The 15,173-nt window shown below is 52.3% G+C and overlaps 1 protein-coding gene across 2 annotated transcripts in view; it reads right to left on the bottom strand.

Annotated features, from left to right (window-relative positions):
• Window positions 1-15,173, bottom strand: part of ITGA11 (integrin subunit alpha 11) — a 113,833-nt gene that overhangs the window by 79,077 nt on the left and 19,583 nt on the right. For both annotated transcript variants that reach the window (XM_064570239.1, XM_064570240.1), the window contains exon 2: window positions 4,717-4,828. In XM_064570239.1, the coding sequence (XP_064426309.1) occupies window positions 4,717-4,828 (112 nt within the window). The remainder of the gene's footprint in view (window positions 1-4,716; window positions 4,829-15,173) is intronic.

Genomic DNA, 15,173 nt, shown 5'->3' with positions numbered 1-15,173 from the left:
ACTACTGACACTCACAAAGCAGGCGCCTTCCTCAAGCCTCCACTCAGACTTCCATAGCCTTCCCACCAGCCTTCTCACCTCAGGCTCTCCTCTTTCAGTTCCCTCCTCCACATAGTAGCCAAATTGAGCACCCTAAACATCATACCTCTGGTGAACCACTCTCCTGCTCTAAAACTTCCACTGGCTCCCCCTTGCCTCCCAGATACAGTCCCCTTGCTCTGGTGTTCTCCTCGCCCCCCCAGCCTTTGGCTTCACTGCTCGGCTTTCTGCACCTTCTCCTCCAGCATCATGGGATGGTGTCCTTTCTTTAAATGTGGCCTTTTCTTTTTCACCTCTGTACAACTACTCATGCTGTGCCCTCCAGTTATTTTCTTCTCACCCATGTGCATTCTGCCCATGGAAATCCTACCCATCTGGAAGCTCCCTCCTCCACTGCCTCTCCTGATTCCCTCTGCCTCCTGAATTCCCACCCTCCCTTGGTATTTATCATGGGGGACTGGGGTTCTATGAACATACACCCTCCCTTCCTGGCTGGCCTCAGCACGTTTATGTGAATCTGCTAGCGTTGGGTCCTGGGGACACCACTGCCTCCGTTCTCATAGGGCCAGCAGTGGGGCCAGTGGGGAGGGGCACCTCGGAGGAAGCCTGTAGGTTCCAGCTGGCCTCAGGGCTGGGGCTGCTTCTGCTCTGGCTCCCCTCGGGCCTAATGAGATCTGGGCTCCAGACCTGGCTCGGACCCTTACTAATTATGTTCTCTCTCTCTTGAGTCTCAGTTGCCCCACCTGTAAAATGGGGACAAGCCGACTTCTCTTACAAGTTGCTCATGTTGTTCTTGAACTTGCACTCCAGGGAACGCGCCATGCCCTCTTGTTTTTAAAGCCCACTGAGTTCCAAAGGGGTCCCTTCGCCAAGCCCGCTAGGGCTATCTGGCTCCCGCTCCCCAATGCCCTCGAGGGGAGAGAGCCAAATGCCCTGCCTTGCCAAGAGCTGAAGCTTCTCTCTCTAGGGGTGAGAGCTTCAATGACAAACTGGAAGCCTGTGGGGCCCGGCTCTGTTTTTCCTCAGCACCAGGAGGCTTCCTGTTCCGGGGGACCGAAGGCTTGGAGAGGCCCTCCACAAACCCTACGCTGAAGCTTCTGGAACATCAAATGGTCTTAAAAACCAACTGATTTAATGATTTCAGTGTACATGCATTAGAGTCATATGGATTAAATTTCTCTGAAAATACACAAGGGCTTTAAAAACAGGGACAGAGAAGGCTCCGCACAAGAGGAATTTGTTTTCTCTTTTCCATTTTGTGTGTCTGTGTGTGTTGTTATTGTTGCTTAACCTGAGGCATGTGAAAAACTGTTCAAGATATCTGAAGCACTGTGTCCAGTCAGCTTTGCCCAGTTTGAGTTTAGAGTTGGGGGCGTCATGGACAGGAGGCGAAGGGTTAAGAAAATAAAGTGGCATCCCCACCAGGTCTGTCCCCTCATCCTCCAGCTGTTTCCATCTGGCTCGGGTGCCCTTGATGTTCAAGGAGGCCCACAGCCTAGTAAATGGGGGCCAGGCCTCGTCAGCATCTGTGGTGGAAGACAGCTGGGGGGCCTTTTCTGTGGCAGGGCTGGGACCTGGGTATTTGGGCAGGGGCTGGGGGGTGATGTTGTTCCCCATGGGCATGTTCCTCCCTCCAGCAGAGAAGGTGGTCCTCAGGAACCCCCACCCCCCTGCTAGAGTCTCCTGGGGAGCTCTTTAAAACACAGATTCCCTGGCTTCACTGCAGGCCCAGGGGATGCAGGCCAAGGCGTGCCAGCTCTGCCGTGAGGGCCGGGAGCCAGGTCCACACTCAGGAGGCAGGAAGAGCCTGGGTCAGAGGGAGGCTCTCAACCAAACTGCCAGAGGCCCGATTTCAGGTTTGGCTGCTTGCTCGCTGCAAGCAACTCAATCCCCCATTTCCTGCTCTGCACATTCACATTGGGGGTATTCTTTGAGCTTGCCTAGCACCCTGAGATATGTAAGTTCATATCCATTTTATACACGAGCAAATAGAGGTGCAGGGAGACAGAGAGAGCGTCTCCCAAGCTCTCCCTCCAAGCCTCCATCTTTGGACTGCAAACCTTTGCTCGCACTTGTCTTCCCTTTGAGGTGCCTCCTGGCAGGGTGTTGAATCAACATGTCCCACTGGGGCTGTCCCCATGTATCATTTCCAGCCAGCATCCCCCAAATCACACTGGCATCAACCTCTTTCCCTATGATCAGCATCCACAGAGGCTTATGTTTGAATACAACTCTTGGGATGCTGCCTACAGGACAGGAAAAATGGGGGGCAGAGGGGAAGCAGAGAGGGAAGCAAGGAAGTAGGGTGAGCAGGGGTGTCCCTGCAGTGGGGACAGGGATTCCTGAAGGGTCCCGTGTGCCCCTGATCGTTCTGCATGAGCTGTGGCTCCCTGGGGCTCCAAGGCCTCTCTCTGGCTCTCCCAGCCAAGGTCAAGTGGCTCCCGTGCAATGCCCCTCCCCTCCCACGATGTACCCGGATCAGCCAACGGGACCAGGAGTTGAATCTATCCTACATTTCTGCTCATCTAGGCCCATCCTCCAAGACCCCACTCAAACACCCCTCTTCTGTGAAGCCCTCCCAGAGACCCCAGGCACAGGGATTTCTCCTTTCAAACTCTGGCTGAGTTTCTTCTATGAGCAAGATGTGCTGGGGGATGAAGATGGTGTCCAGGAGGGGAGATATGCCAGGGGCCTAAGTGACTCCTGCACAAGGTAGGGAGTGATATTGCCGCCAGAAGAGAGGGCTTGGGAAAGGTCAGGCCATTTTAGGCGAGGAGAAAGATCCGGAGAGCCTCATGGGGAAAGTGGCCTCACAAAGAGGAACATAATGAACACCAGCTTGTATTTTGTCTTGTAGTACGTTTTAATTATTTCAAGGATATTAGTGTGGCGTCCTCAAATGGTCCGTGAGTTATTTGAGAGTGAAACCATGCCTTACTCATACTAATATTTTGCAGAGCCTAGTGAAGCTTATTAACAGAAGCTTAATAAACAAATATTAGTCAAAACAAATTCAATCTTGCCAAAACCAGTTCTATTTCACCCTTAACCCTTCATACCATGTGCAAAGTATGGATGCTATGCCTCTTATATTTGGGTGGGTTGAGAGAGGTTTAAATCATTAATTTAGTCCTTCAAAGCACGTTCTTTCAAGCATCTACTAATTGCCAGGGAGTGTACCCCTTATTTTAGGAAAAAAAGACAACAAAACAGGCAATCCCTATCCAGTTTGAAAAACATCGTAAATAAATGAAATACGGAACCCTATGGGGCAACTCATCCAGTCATGGGAAGGGATGGTCAGAGAAGTGAAATTTCAGTTGGTGAAAGAATATGAAGGAGGACTTTCAATTCTAGCCATAAACCAACTATGAAAGCTCCATTAAACACATGGAACAGCCATTTTCAGGCACTGGACAGGAATCAATGCAGAGCTCAGTACTTGAGAAAAGGGAAGAACAGCAGCTAACCCCACAGTCAGCCTCGCTCTCTCCATGAAGGCATCTTCCTTATTTTGGCACAGGGGAATGGAATCCAGAGAGCAGCAGTCTTGCTGGGTGGAGGAAACAGTAATTGGAGTTGGAGCTGAAACTTAGATCTGGTAGGGGCAGGCAGAAGGAAGAGAGCCACAGAGAAAGAGTCCCCAAAACTCTGCTGAAGTTTTCCCCCAGGAACCTTGGCTGACTCCTAAGCTGTGTATGTATTAGTGGGAGACTCTAGAAAATCTGTTAGAGAAGAGCCGCTGGGGGAAGAGATTTTAGAGGCTGCCCAGTGCTTGGGAGATGTTGGGGTACATGCTCATTCTGAATGGAGAAACTTTAATGAATAGTGTGGGCTTTCAGTTGAGATCCCGGAAAATCCATGTCCTAGGGATAAAGACCACAGCCTAAGAGTAAGGACAAAACAAGATGATATCTGCCCTAACCAAGGCCCAAACCAAGCCATGGTAAGATCTAGGTGGTTTCCTCTATATTTTAATTGCCTATCAGAACAAAATGTATAATTCTTTTTTTTTTTTTTTTAAGATTTTATTTATTTGACAGAGAGAGACACAGTGAGAGAGGGAACACCAGCAGGGGGAGAGGGAGAGGGATAAGCAAGCTTCCCGCAGAGCAGGGAGCCCGATGTGGGACTCGATCCCAGGACCCTGGGATCATGACCTGAGCTGAAGGCAGTCGCTTAACCAACTGAGCCACCCAGGTGCCCCAAAAATGTATAATTCTTTAAAGGAAGGTAACATAACCTAGAGCCTCTACTGTGTACCATTCACAATGTTCAACATAGAATAAAATAAAAAATTACTGAAGAGGCAAAAAGAATCAGGAAAAAGTGACTGATAATCATAAGATGAAACAGTCACTAGAAGTAGACCCAGAGATGATCCAGGTATTGGAGTTAGCCAAGGACTTCAAATGGGAGAAAGACAGATAGTAACTACTGGTTCTGGGATGCCTGCTACCTGTGCTGTTTTTATCCCCATTTTTCAGATGAGAAGATCGAGGGCCTGCTATGGAATGCTTGAGGTTTCATAGTCAGGGGCAGACCCTATGCAGCCGGGACAGGAAGTCAAGTCACTGGATGTGGGGGTGTCTATATGTGAGGGCCACGTCGGGCAGCTGGTAGAGGGGCCAGGTATGGGGAGGTCCAGGGCTGGGTGGGGTGGCAGCTCTCACTTACCACTTCTTGCCACCAATGTCATGCTGTTGCACCGTGTAGCCGAAGAAGGCAGCCCTGGAGCCAGCGATGATTCGAGGCTTCCTGGTGTCCATGTTGAAGGTGTCTGTGAGCCCTGGAGTGGGGAGAAGAGGGTGGTCAGGCAGGCGGAGGTGTGGGCCACAGCGGCTTGATGGGCCCCACTGGCAGGTCTTGGCTGTGAGAGGAGTATGTTCGCCTGTCCTCGGGGAGCCCCTATATGAAATGGTTAATGTAGTCCCCGCTTGGAGGAGCCCATGGTCTGATGGGAGAAGGCCCAGCCCCTGCCCTGTGAGAGCCATAATCTGATAGGGGAGGCATAAAACCTACTCCTAGGCAGACCAGGTCTGACTGGGAAAACCAGGTCCCTCCTTCTGAGGATTCCTGGTCTCAGGATGGGGTGGGACAATACTGCTCCTTTCCTCCTCCACCACTCCTACCTCCAATTCTGCTTCTAGTTTCTGCTCTCTTCTTCCGTTTTGTTCTCTATTTTCCCTCCTTTCTCCTCCTCCTCTACCTCTTGTTCTTTCCTCTCCTCCTTCGTCTCATTTCTGCCTGTTAAAGAGTTGAGGAACTAACTTCCCACCTGCCCCCCAAGCCTGGGTTCCCTAAGGGCCAATCCTCCAACTCTGCTGGTTCACCACCACCTTCTGAACCAATTTGTGAAGCTCTGCCTGGCTTCAGTTGGGGCCACGGCTTGGCTGGGACAGCTGATGCAAAGTAGAGGAACTGTCCTATAACCCTTTCACCCTGGCCTCTACGGTCTGCCCTGTTTAGTTAGGTCATATGTCAATGAACCAATTCCACCTGCTGGAGGGCCTTGGTGTTGAGCTTTTGGCATTCTTGTGCCAAATCACAACCAAAAACAACTCACATCTGCATGGTAGCCTGGGTTTCTGGGTCTCCTCACATCTGTCATTATTTTCCTTCACAGAACCTTGGGAAAATAAACAAGCATCATCTACGTTTGGCAGAGGGGGTTTCAGCCCCAGAGAGATTAAGAGGCTTGTCCAGGGATGCACAGCAAGTCAGTGGTAGCACCAAGAACTAGGACCTCAGATGCCTGCTCTTTGACTCCTTCCCTCCACGAGGCATTTTCAGGGCATGTCTGGCCTCCTTACCCATCATCACTAACAGGAACACCAAACTTGGGACCCATGGAATTTCAGGGGTGGGATCCTACCCTTAGACCAAACATTCAGATTAGTGAAATATAATCAGTAGAATAGAATAGAACAGAATAGAATAGAATAGACAGAATATCATTGTCACTCCTTTCATGTGTAGGGGACTTAATGCATTTCAAAAAATATCTACATATATGTTACCATTTGACCTCCATGACAACCTTGTGATGTGGGTAGCAAAGGGTGGCCTACTAGACAGGGACTCTGAATGTGAGGCTTGTACCTTGAGTGTCCCACTGTCCTTCCCGTGGAGACTGAACCCCTGGGTTGAGTGTTTGATGGTGATGCCCAGGAGCACCTGCTTGAACAACACCTCTTGTATGGGGACAAGTACTTTCTTCCACACTTTCTTTTTTGCTCTAAAAATGGATACAGTTTCATTATTAGAGTCACTGAATTAGAGTCCCAGAGGGAAAACTGGAACATCTTGAAGTAGGGATATTAGATGATTGATTATTAGTGCTGCCTAGAGCACTGAGTTAAGAAAGATTCTGAGGTCAAGTCTGTGTTCAGTGGGCAAGACTACTGTGACCCATGAGCAGTGCCTGCTAAGGATCATGGCGGCAAATTGCTATGTAGCTGCCCATCCTGTCTTCATGATTCCTAATCTGCCACATGAATTTAGTGTCATGGCCCAGAGTGGCGGTGGGAGAAGAGGAGTACTTAACCCTTTAGTGTTTTCTTTACAAGGCACAGACCATGAACAGACTTCTCAGCCTGGTTAGCAGCAGGCAGCCTCAGGGAAGAGGACCCTGGTCTGGTGAGCACAGGGGGATGAAGGAGCTCCTGTTCTTGGCCAGTAAGGGCATGTCATGGAGGAGACAGGGACCCTAGTGGCCCCTGTGCAGAGCTGGGAGGTGGGCACCGAGGGGTCAGAGAAGTGGAATTGCAAATGAAGAACTCCAAATCGTACCCATAAATGAACACACACACCCATGCACACACATATACCTGTGCTCACACACATGCAGCACACACAAGTCTGCGCGAGGGCACGCGCACACACACACACATTTATATGCACAGGCCACACACGTTCCCTGATTATGTGCAACACTTTATCTGTCTCCCTGGCGCCCCCTGGAGACACCCCATGGCTGTCCCTGGTCCTCCTCTTTCTGGATCTGACCTCAGCAGCAGGAGGTGGCCGGGAATAAGAGGAAGGCACATTCTGGCTCTCAGGACCCACCCACCGTTTCCAGGCCTGGAGGGCGAGGGCCAGGGGAAATAGGGCCAAATATTGTGTCTTTGAGGTCTTCCCACTACCGGTGCTTCTTGTGTGAACATGGCCTGAGGGATCCTTCTGAGACCTGTGAGGTCCTGTCACTCCTTAGCCCCATCCCCTCCACCTGATTCCCACCCCACTCAGTCAGAGTCAACTCTTCACCTGCAAGGCCCTGCATGACCTCTCCCCAACCCCCGCACTGTTCCCTCTGCCCCTCATTTCCTGTCCTCCCCTCCATCTTTCTGCTCCCGCCATGCTTTCCCTTGTCCTTCCTGCTCAGTGTCTTTGCCCTGGCTGTTCCCTCTGCCTGGAAGGCTCCTCTCCCAGTTACCTGCATGGGTCACCCCTTATGTCACTGGTGTGCCTATTTCAGTGTCATTTTGTCCACCGCCAGGCCACCCCATCACTCTCTATCCCCCTTCTTCATTTCTCCTGACAGCACCGATGACATATATTTGTTTCTAGTCACGTGGCTGATAGTCAATAATATTCTTATGTTCTCTTTAGTGGCATGAGACACTGTTGTGCCCTCACTGCTCAGACTTAAGGCCTGAATAGAGACCTAGCCCTTGGTGCATAGTCATAAGGATCGACTGATTGGATGGTTGGGGACCAGGAGCCACACGGGGCTGGGACGTCCTCCTCCCTCCTTGAGGAAAAGGAGAAAGAAAAGTCTATTTACTGAGCACTGAGATGTTCCAGGCATGATCCTAGGTATCAAACCATCAATTTTACATTCATTAGTTAAATCTCACACCAATCCTCTGAAACAGGTACTATACCTCTGGGAGGTTAAATAATTTGCCCTAAATCACTCAGCTGGGAGGAGATTAGAGCAAGTCCGAGATCAAAGAGCTCACGGCCCTGGGGTGATGTGTTACCCCTGGGGGACCAGCCTTTCATAAGAAGGACCCACTAGGGCGGAGGGAATATTATTATTATTTTTTTAATTAACATATAATGTATTTGTTTCAGGGGTACAGGTCTGTGATCCATCAGTCTTACACAATTCACAATGCTCACCATAGCACATACCCTCCCCAGTGTCCATCACCCAGCCACCCCATCCCTCCCACACCCCTCCACTCCAGCAACCAGAGGGAATATTCTTTTCAGAGAAAGGAGTCCTCCCCGACCTCTGCCCTCAGGTGCCACGTGCTCTGCCTTTGGGGTCTGCTGGGAGAAGCGCATGGAGAGAAGGCAGTCTTCCTGTGCTCCTCCCCTCACTTGGGAGTCTGTCTAGGACCAGTCCAGTCTCCCCCTACCCCCACCCTCAACCTCCAGGGGACAGGATTGGTGAAGCTGGTCGCAGGGAAGAGGACAAAAGCCCTCACTCAGGGCCAGGGTGTTAAGTTACAAAGTGCTGGTTTCTTCCCTGGCTCTGGCATTTGCTTCTGACCAAACGGAGTCGAGAGAATGGATTTCCTAAATGTGATGTCAAGTCCGACACTCTGACCTTGGCTCCCAGAAAGATCTCTGGCTCGCTCCTCTGATGGCAGACGGCTTTCATGCTTGGGGAATGTACTCTTCTCAGAGATTTATGGACCCCGAGTACCAATAAGAAAAAACAAAGTTGTTTTTGACAGGAATCGACAGGCTGATTGCAGAGACACCGGGAGCCTGGCCAGGCAGCTTGCCGCTCCTCTGCCCTGGGTATTGATGACAGAGGAGGGAGACCCATAAAACTTGGGCTGCTCTCCGGTGGACCGAGGCCAAAGTTACATCAGCTGCTGCTCCCTTTTTCAAAAGAATATCTGTCTTTTTAAAAGGCACCAGTCAGTCCCAAGGAGGGATGGCAGCCACAGCCCTGGGCTCGAGCACCCCTCCAGGCTAAGGTGAAGGCCACTGCCCAGCTACCAGGTGGGGCAGTCCCAGTCCCAAATGCTGAGGCACCCTGGCCAACACAACATCCACAGCTACTGCCGGCCAACAGCTCCACGGGGAATGCTCACTCTCGCCTAGGGGGCGGCTGCTGCGCGCCCACACTGTGTGGGTCCATTTTCACTGCTCGCCACCCGCCCCCCGCCCCCCAGCCCTGTCCCAAATCTTCCACGCAGTCCCAAGGCCTCTGCAGACTCATCTTGTGTGAGTTTTCCTCTGGTTTCCTGCAAGGCAGCCCCTTTCTGCGCCCCAGATACCCCTTGCTTCCTCCCACCCTGGGCCTTTGCACCTGCTGCTTCCTCTGCCTGAGCCTCTCTGGCAAACTTCTCATCACCAGTAAATCTCAGCACAAATGTCACATCTCCCCCACACCCCCAGTAGCCTCCCTGACCCCCGATGACACCAGGTCTTGCCTAAGGATCTCATCGCCTCTTGTACTCGCTAATAGGGCTAATAGGTGATGGGTGACTTCTTTTCTTATCACAGTAATTAGATACAGCCGGTGTGAGTGTGGGACTGCTCCTGTCTTCCCATCAGGATGGTGGCTCCATGAAGGCCAGATGGGGTCGGTTCACTCACTGCTGGATCCAGCACCCAGCCCAGGGGCTAGCCCCGAGCACCACTGAGGGGTGAGCCAGACAAGAAGACAGTAGGGAGCCCATCAGCTAGGGAGAGGCACGTGGAGAGTAAGTGCAAGGCTGTGACCACAGGGCCATGGTTGTTAGGGAAGGCAGGGACTGCTGTGGGCTGGGCGGGGGGGGGGAGTCAGGAAGCTTCTGGAGCTGTGATCTCAGCCTGGAAAGGTGATGCATAAACCTTGGTAAGGTGGTAGGCAGGAGTTCCTAGTGCAAAAGGAAGGAGAAGAGGAGAGCTTGCCCTCGTGGAGGTGTCAGAATTGCCCGGCTTCTCCCGCCCTCCTGCCAGGCTCCCTGAGGAGAGAGCACGGCTTCTGAGTTCAGGGAGGGTGTGTTAGAAGCCTGGCTCCGCTTTCATTCACTAATGGGTGACCCGGGGTCAGTTAATTCGTTCTTTCTGGTTCTCAGTTGACTCATCTAGAAAATGGGAACAATAATCCCCACCGCAAAGGGTGGTTGACCAGACCAAATGCAGTAACTAGCGGCAGGTAGGTAACGTAGCGGCAGGTCCTACTATGTGGAAAGCACTCGGTACATCTTGTTTGAAGTGAATTGAGTCAAGGTTTCCTGTTCTCTGAGCTGCCTCAGTGCCTTTGCCCACGCTGTGCATCTGCCCTAGAAGGCCTTTCTTTCCTTCTCGAACGTCAAGGCCCAGGTCTGATAACACCTCTGCTACATCATGGTCCTTCCTCTGGGCTGCTCTTAGCAACTTCCACACTCTTCCTGGGATCAGAGTAGCTTTTCCCTCTGCCTTCCTCTCTTACCTGTGTCCACGCTACTCAGAGCCACACCCAGGAGCGGCTTCTTCTCTTTACCCGGTGCCTGGAGGATGCCGGGACACTTGCCTGATATATTTCTCACCTTCTGAGAGTCTGTGCTCAGAACCAGTACCTGCTGGCTTTTTCCTGCCTTAGTTTACCTCCCAGCCCTCTGACTTAGGTACTAACAGCCCCCTGCCACCTAGATTATGATATCCCGGATAGCATTCATTTGGTGCCAAACACTGTTCTAAATTAATTTCATCCTCCCAACACCCTTTTGAAGTAAGTACATTATATTCTCATTTTACAGGTGAAGAAACTGAGGCACTGGCTGGGAACCAGCTGGGGCCACACGGCTAGGAGTGGCAGGGATGCACTCCAGCCCCATGCCGCCTGCCTCCATCAAAACTCCTCTCCCCCGTCAGCCCCACCCTCTCCCCGCACTTGAATTCCTTGCCCTCGTGCTCTCACCCAGGCTTGATCTCCTCCCACCCCCTGCTTCTTAAACACTCACCAGTCTCAGGTCCCACGCCCTAAATCCTGCTCGCTAGGGAGCTGATCAGTGAACCCCTGATCATAACAGGTAGAATATAAGGGATCAGCTATGCCAGAAGGATGCAACCAGAGTCCCAAGGACCTTGAAAGCACCAGATTGGTGGTGACGGCAAGAAGAAGCCCCTCAGGGGAACGTGAGAGTGAATGCCTCTCAGCAGCCCTCCTTGTGCCCGGACCCCGGCCTCCAGCCCTGGCTCACTCCCTGGGCCCTGATCGGGGCTGCAGACGTACCTGTGTAAGCAAACCCTTTTGTTTTCCTTGGATGATATGAGTTGGGTTGGGGGCTTTGAGGGAGGCGGAAATGTGACCCAAACTCTCTCGGATTGTCTCCCTCTTCTCAGTTTTACTTGGGCCCCAAGAATCTTCACGTCTAAAAGCCAATCACACAGATAGGGGGCAGGGGAGGGAAAGACCCTGAAACTAGCTTGAGCAAAAAGAAATGGTAAAGTGGACCCCTTGCTGCTAGGGAAGACAAAATAACACATTTCCCAAGTGAGACAGAAATGAGATTTCAATGCCTGGCTGTTTTGCACCATCTGCATGGCTGTCCCTTCTGCCTGGCCTGGGCAAATCACAAAAGGTTGGCGATTCTTGCTCTGCGCCACCAACCACCTTTCCCTTCCACTCCGAGGCCATTGTTCCAAAGAACAGGCATCTAAGAAGGCAGCCAGGTTTGGGGGCGCGGCTGGCAAGGCCCCAGGGTTCTCCCTAGTCTAGGCCCCCTGATAGGCTCTAGTGGGATAAAGAGAAGGAATAGGAGGAGGGAGCATGGGGTCCCCTCATCAGAGAAGCCTCTAGCTTGTTGAGAGAAGATGGCCTCTACTAGTGAGAAGGTGGTCCCAGCCCAGAGTGCCCTCCGGTTCTGGGGAGAAGCAGGGACCCTGCCCCTGGGGGTCCTGCTGCCCTCCTAGGAAACCTAGCAACTACACACATTCCTTCAGGAACACCCCCAGAAGGGTGGGGATCTGGGCTCTGGCCTTGGGAACCCTGGCAGGTGGAGGAAGAGTGCCGTCCTTCCCCGCGGGTAGCCACTCCAACAACAGGGCAATCACACCAGCCCACACGCTTCTCTTGGGCAGCAGCTCCGGTACCTCCCCTTGTGGAGGTGTTGAGTGAATACTGGTTAAGTGTGGGGTTAAACCTATACACTGAGCAGAATGGATTTCCTACATCGTCTCCCAGTGCCAAGACTCTGAGCAATAGGAGGACAAGGACTGGGTTCCATTTCTCTCTTCACTCCTAACATAGGGTTTGGGACCCAGTAGGTGCTCAGTAAAATGTGTTGAGCTGAAGTAGAACATTTAGCTCTGCCTAGCAACAATACATAACAAACACTGTTAAGCATTCCCACTTGACTTGGGGCTGGGCCTCAGAAGGCAGAAATTAAAGTGAGCCAGTTCCCAGCCGAGGTCTTACGACGCTTTGTTTCTGTTTGCTCACTTGCACCTCTGCCATCGATATGAGAAGTAGTCCACTCAGGCTAGGGCACTGATGCCAGGGAAAGGATGAAGGGTATTTGGAGCTGAGCTGCCCTAGCCAAACCCAGCTGAGATCGGCCATCCATCCCCAGGATGCATGAGCAAGCCCAGGGAGACCAGTAGAACTACTCGGTTGAGCTTAGTTTAGGTCAGCTGGTGCCAGACATATGATCTACATAATTATTGGGCGTCACTCAGATTTTGGGCGGTTATTTGTTATGTGGCATTATTGTAGCGATTGGGAACTGATTTTGTCTAGCTGCTAAAGGACAGACAGTCAGGGAGGGGAAGGAACGGTTTCATCGAGTGATTGACAAAGACGCAGGAGAGGGAGGCTGGGGATCTGTGGGGACTCATGGTCTCTGGATCCCATGAGCAGTCCGATCATTCCCTTCACAAGGGCTCATGGGGAAGGCCAGAGTGAGGCGGGGCTAGACCGGGTCCTAGCCTGTCAGGGAGCAGTGTGGCCCAGCCAGCAGGTCATGACCTGAGCCATGTACCCGGCCTTAGAGCCGTGCTGCCGTGCCTCGTCAGGACACGGAATGGCCGACACGGGGGCAGCAGACATACAGACAGACTCCGAGCATCCATTCTGGGCTCCAGGGAGGATCTGTGCAACCACAAACCCTCCACAGCACAAGGGCCCTCCTGTATCTCATTTCCTTTCCTCCAATTGCTAGGGCTCATGAACCACTACCTTCCCCTCCCAGATAATTGAACACTGGGTCAAAGGAGTAGCAAATTTGTTATCAGGGAAGGGGAACGTATTCAGATTTTATTTTTCCGAGCAAGCAGGCATCTTAGAGATCAAGTCTCTAAGTCTAGCAGTCTCCAAACTTTATTTTTCTGCAGTGAATCCCAGCTTCTCTGAGCACAATCTACACATGAAATGCAGACACAAGAGGTGGAGGTTGGGGTTAGGGGTGGAGGACAAGGAGTACCTCTTCACCCCCAGTGAGTTTCCTAAGACAATTCCTTGGAATGCTGGGGTGTCCTGGAACATAGTTTGAGAATCACTTGATCAGGTTTAAGACCCTCATTGTCATAAGTGAAAGAGCTAAGGCTAGGAGACGGGTGGGGATTTGTGCAAGGTCACCAGCTTTTCTCCACACCCATCTTTATTCACTGCCAGGCCTTCTGCATGACCTTTCTCTTCAGGCAGTCCTTCAATTCAATAAAAGTCTATTTGGGTCTGTGAGGCTTAAGTTTCTATGCTCAGTAGCAGGCACACGAAGTCAATAAGACAAAACTTGTGGTCTTCAGAGTCAACAGTCTTGTGGGCATGCCAATGGACATGTGTGCTGGTCAGCAGAGCCCAAAGCGAGGCCGAGAGAAAGTTGGACCAGGGTGGTGTGATCTGGGTTCTAATCTCAGCATCGTCACTCACTTGGCCGTGTGTCCATAGACAGTCCCTATGCCCCTGTGGGCCTCAGTTTCCCCATCCATAAAACGAGAGGGTTCTGCTCCCTGCCATCTAAGGCCCCATCCCCGCGCACATCAGTAAGGTTCTCTTGGGCAAACACACAGCCAGCTTCCAGCCATCGGCACGCGAGCATCTGTCTTGAGTCTTTGCAAACAATTTAGAATTGGAGGCCCGGCAGTGTGGAGGAATGCAAACTCATCTTAACGTTGGCCGGAGCCAAACACATGTAGGAAGGGAACTCTCCAGGCAAAAATGATCATATTTTGCATTCCCGAGCCAGAGGGAAGGACGGACGAGAACTGCCATGGTGCACTCTGCAGTGTGCAGGCCCAGCTCCCTCTCCTTGCCTGAACTCCGGGGACCAGGCCCCAGGGCCTCTCTTCCCTGGCTACAGCTGCTGGGCCCGCCCAGCTGTCAGAGGGGTGGCCTTGGTGGGGGGCCAGGCCATGCGGTCACCTTTCCAGGAAAGCCCAGCCCTGCGCCATCATTGGACTGTGCTGCTGAAACCCCAGGGAGGAGATCGGGGGCATGTAGCAGGGGGCACGCTGACTCCCTTCAGAATTCTCTTACTTGAGAATTGTGGATGCCGGGCTTCAGGCACTAACTCCCTGAGTACACGGCTACGTGGCCTTGGAATGACTGAGGCTTCTCTCTCCCTGTGATCTAGGAATGGGAGCAATGAGCCCTTCACTGGGGAGAACTGGCTGGAGGAACACCGCCTAGGTCATAGGCCAGAGGAGGGGCTCCTGACCACTCAGAAATACAGTGCCCACCTCCTGAGAGCTAGGACTGCCGTGGGAAGTAGAACGAGGCTGGGTGTCAGGAGCCCTGGGTTCTCCCCTGGCTTCTGCCACCGACTGGCTGAACCTTGAACAGGGCACTTCTCTCTGGGCCTGTTTCCCCTTATCAAAAATGAGGACGCTATCCCTGGTGGTCTAAAAACCTTGACAGTCAGGATGTTCTGAGTCTGTGTGACCCTTCGCCTCTGGATTCACTTCCAAATCCATCTCCCATTGGAGGGGAGAGTAGGCAGATGAACACTGGGCACTCCAAGAGGGCAAGTCCCTGCCAGATTGGCTTTTGGATCTGGGGCCATCCCCCCACCCTCCAGCACCTTGGTCCCCCTCAGCTTCAAGCCACTTCTGAAAGTGAGCTGGAACCCCGTCCCGCCTGTCCTCCGCGGCTCAGCACTCAGCGGGACGGTCCACTGCTAGAATGGGGGCTGTGATTGGGAGGGAGGGGGCACAGGTCTGGGGATTCCAGGCCAGTTCTGACCACAAGGCCCTGATGGCCCTCT

This window comes from Mirounga angustirostris, unplaced genomic scaffold (assembly GCF_029215605.1).
Source record: "Mirounga angustirostris isolate CCGP_5_RB_7025 unplaced genomic scaffold, mMirAng1.0.hap1 SCAF_9, whole genome shotgun sequence".
Lineage (NCBI taxonomy): Eukaryota > Metazoa > Chordata > Mammalia > Carnivora > Phocidae > Mirounga > Mirounga angustirostris.
This window is presented reverse-complemented; position numbering and strand designations above follow the sequence as displayed.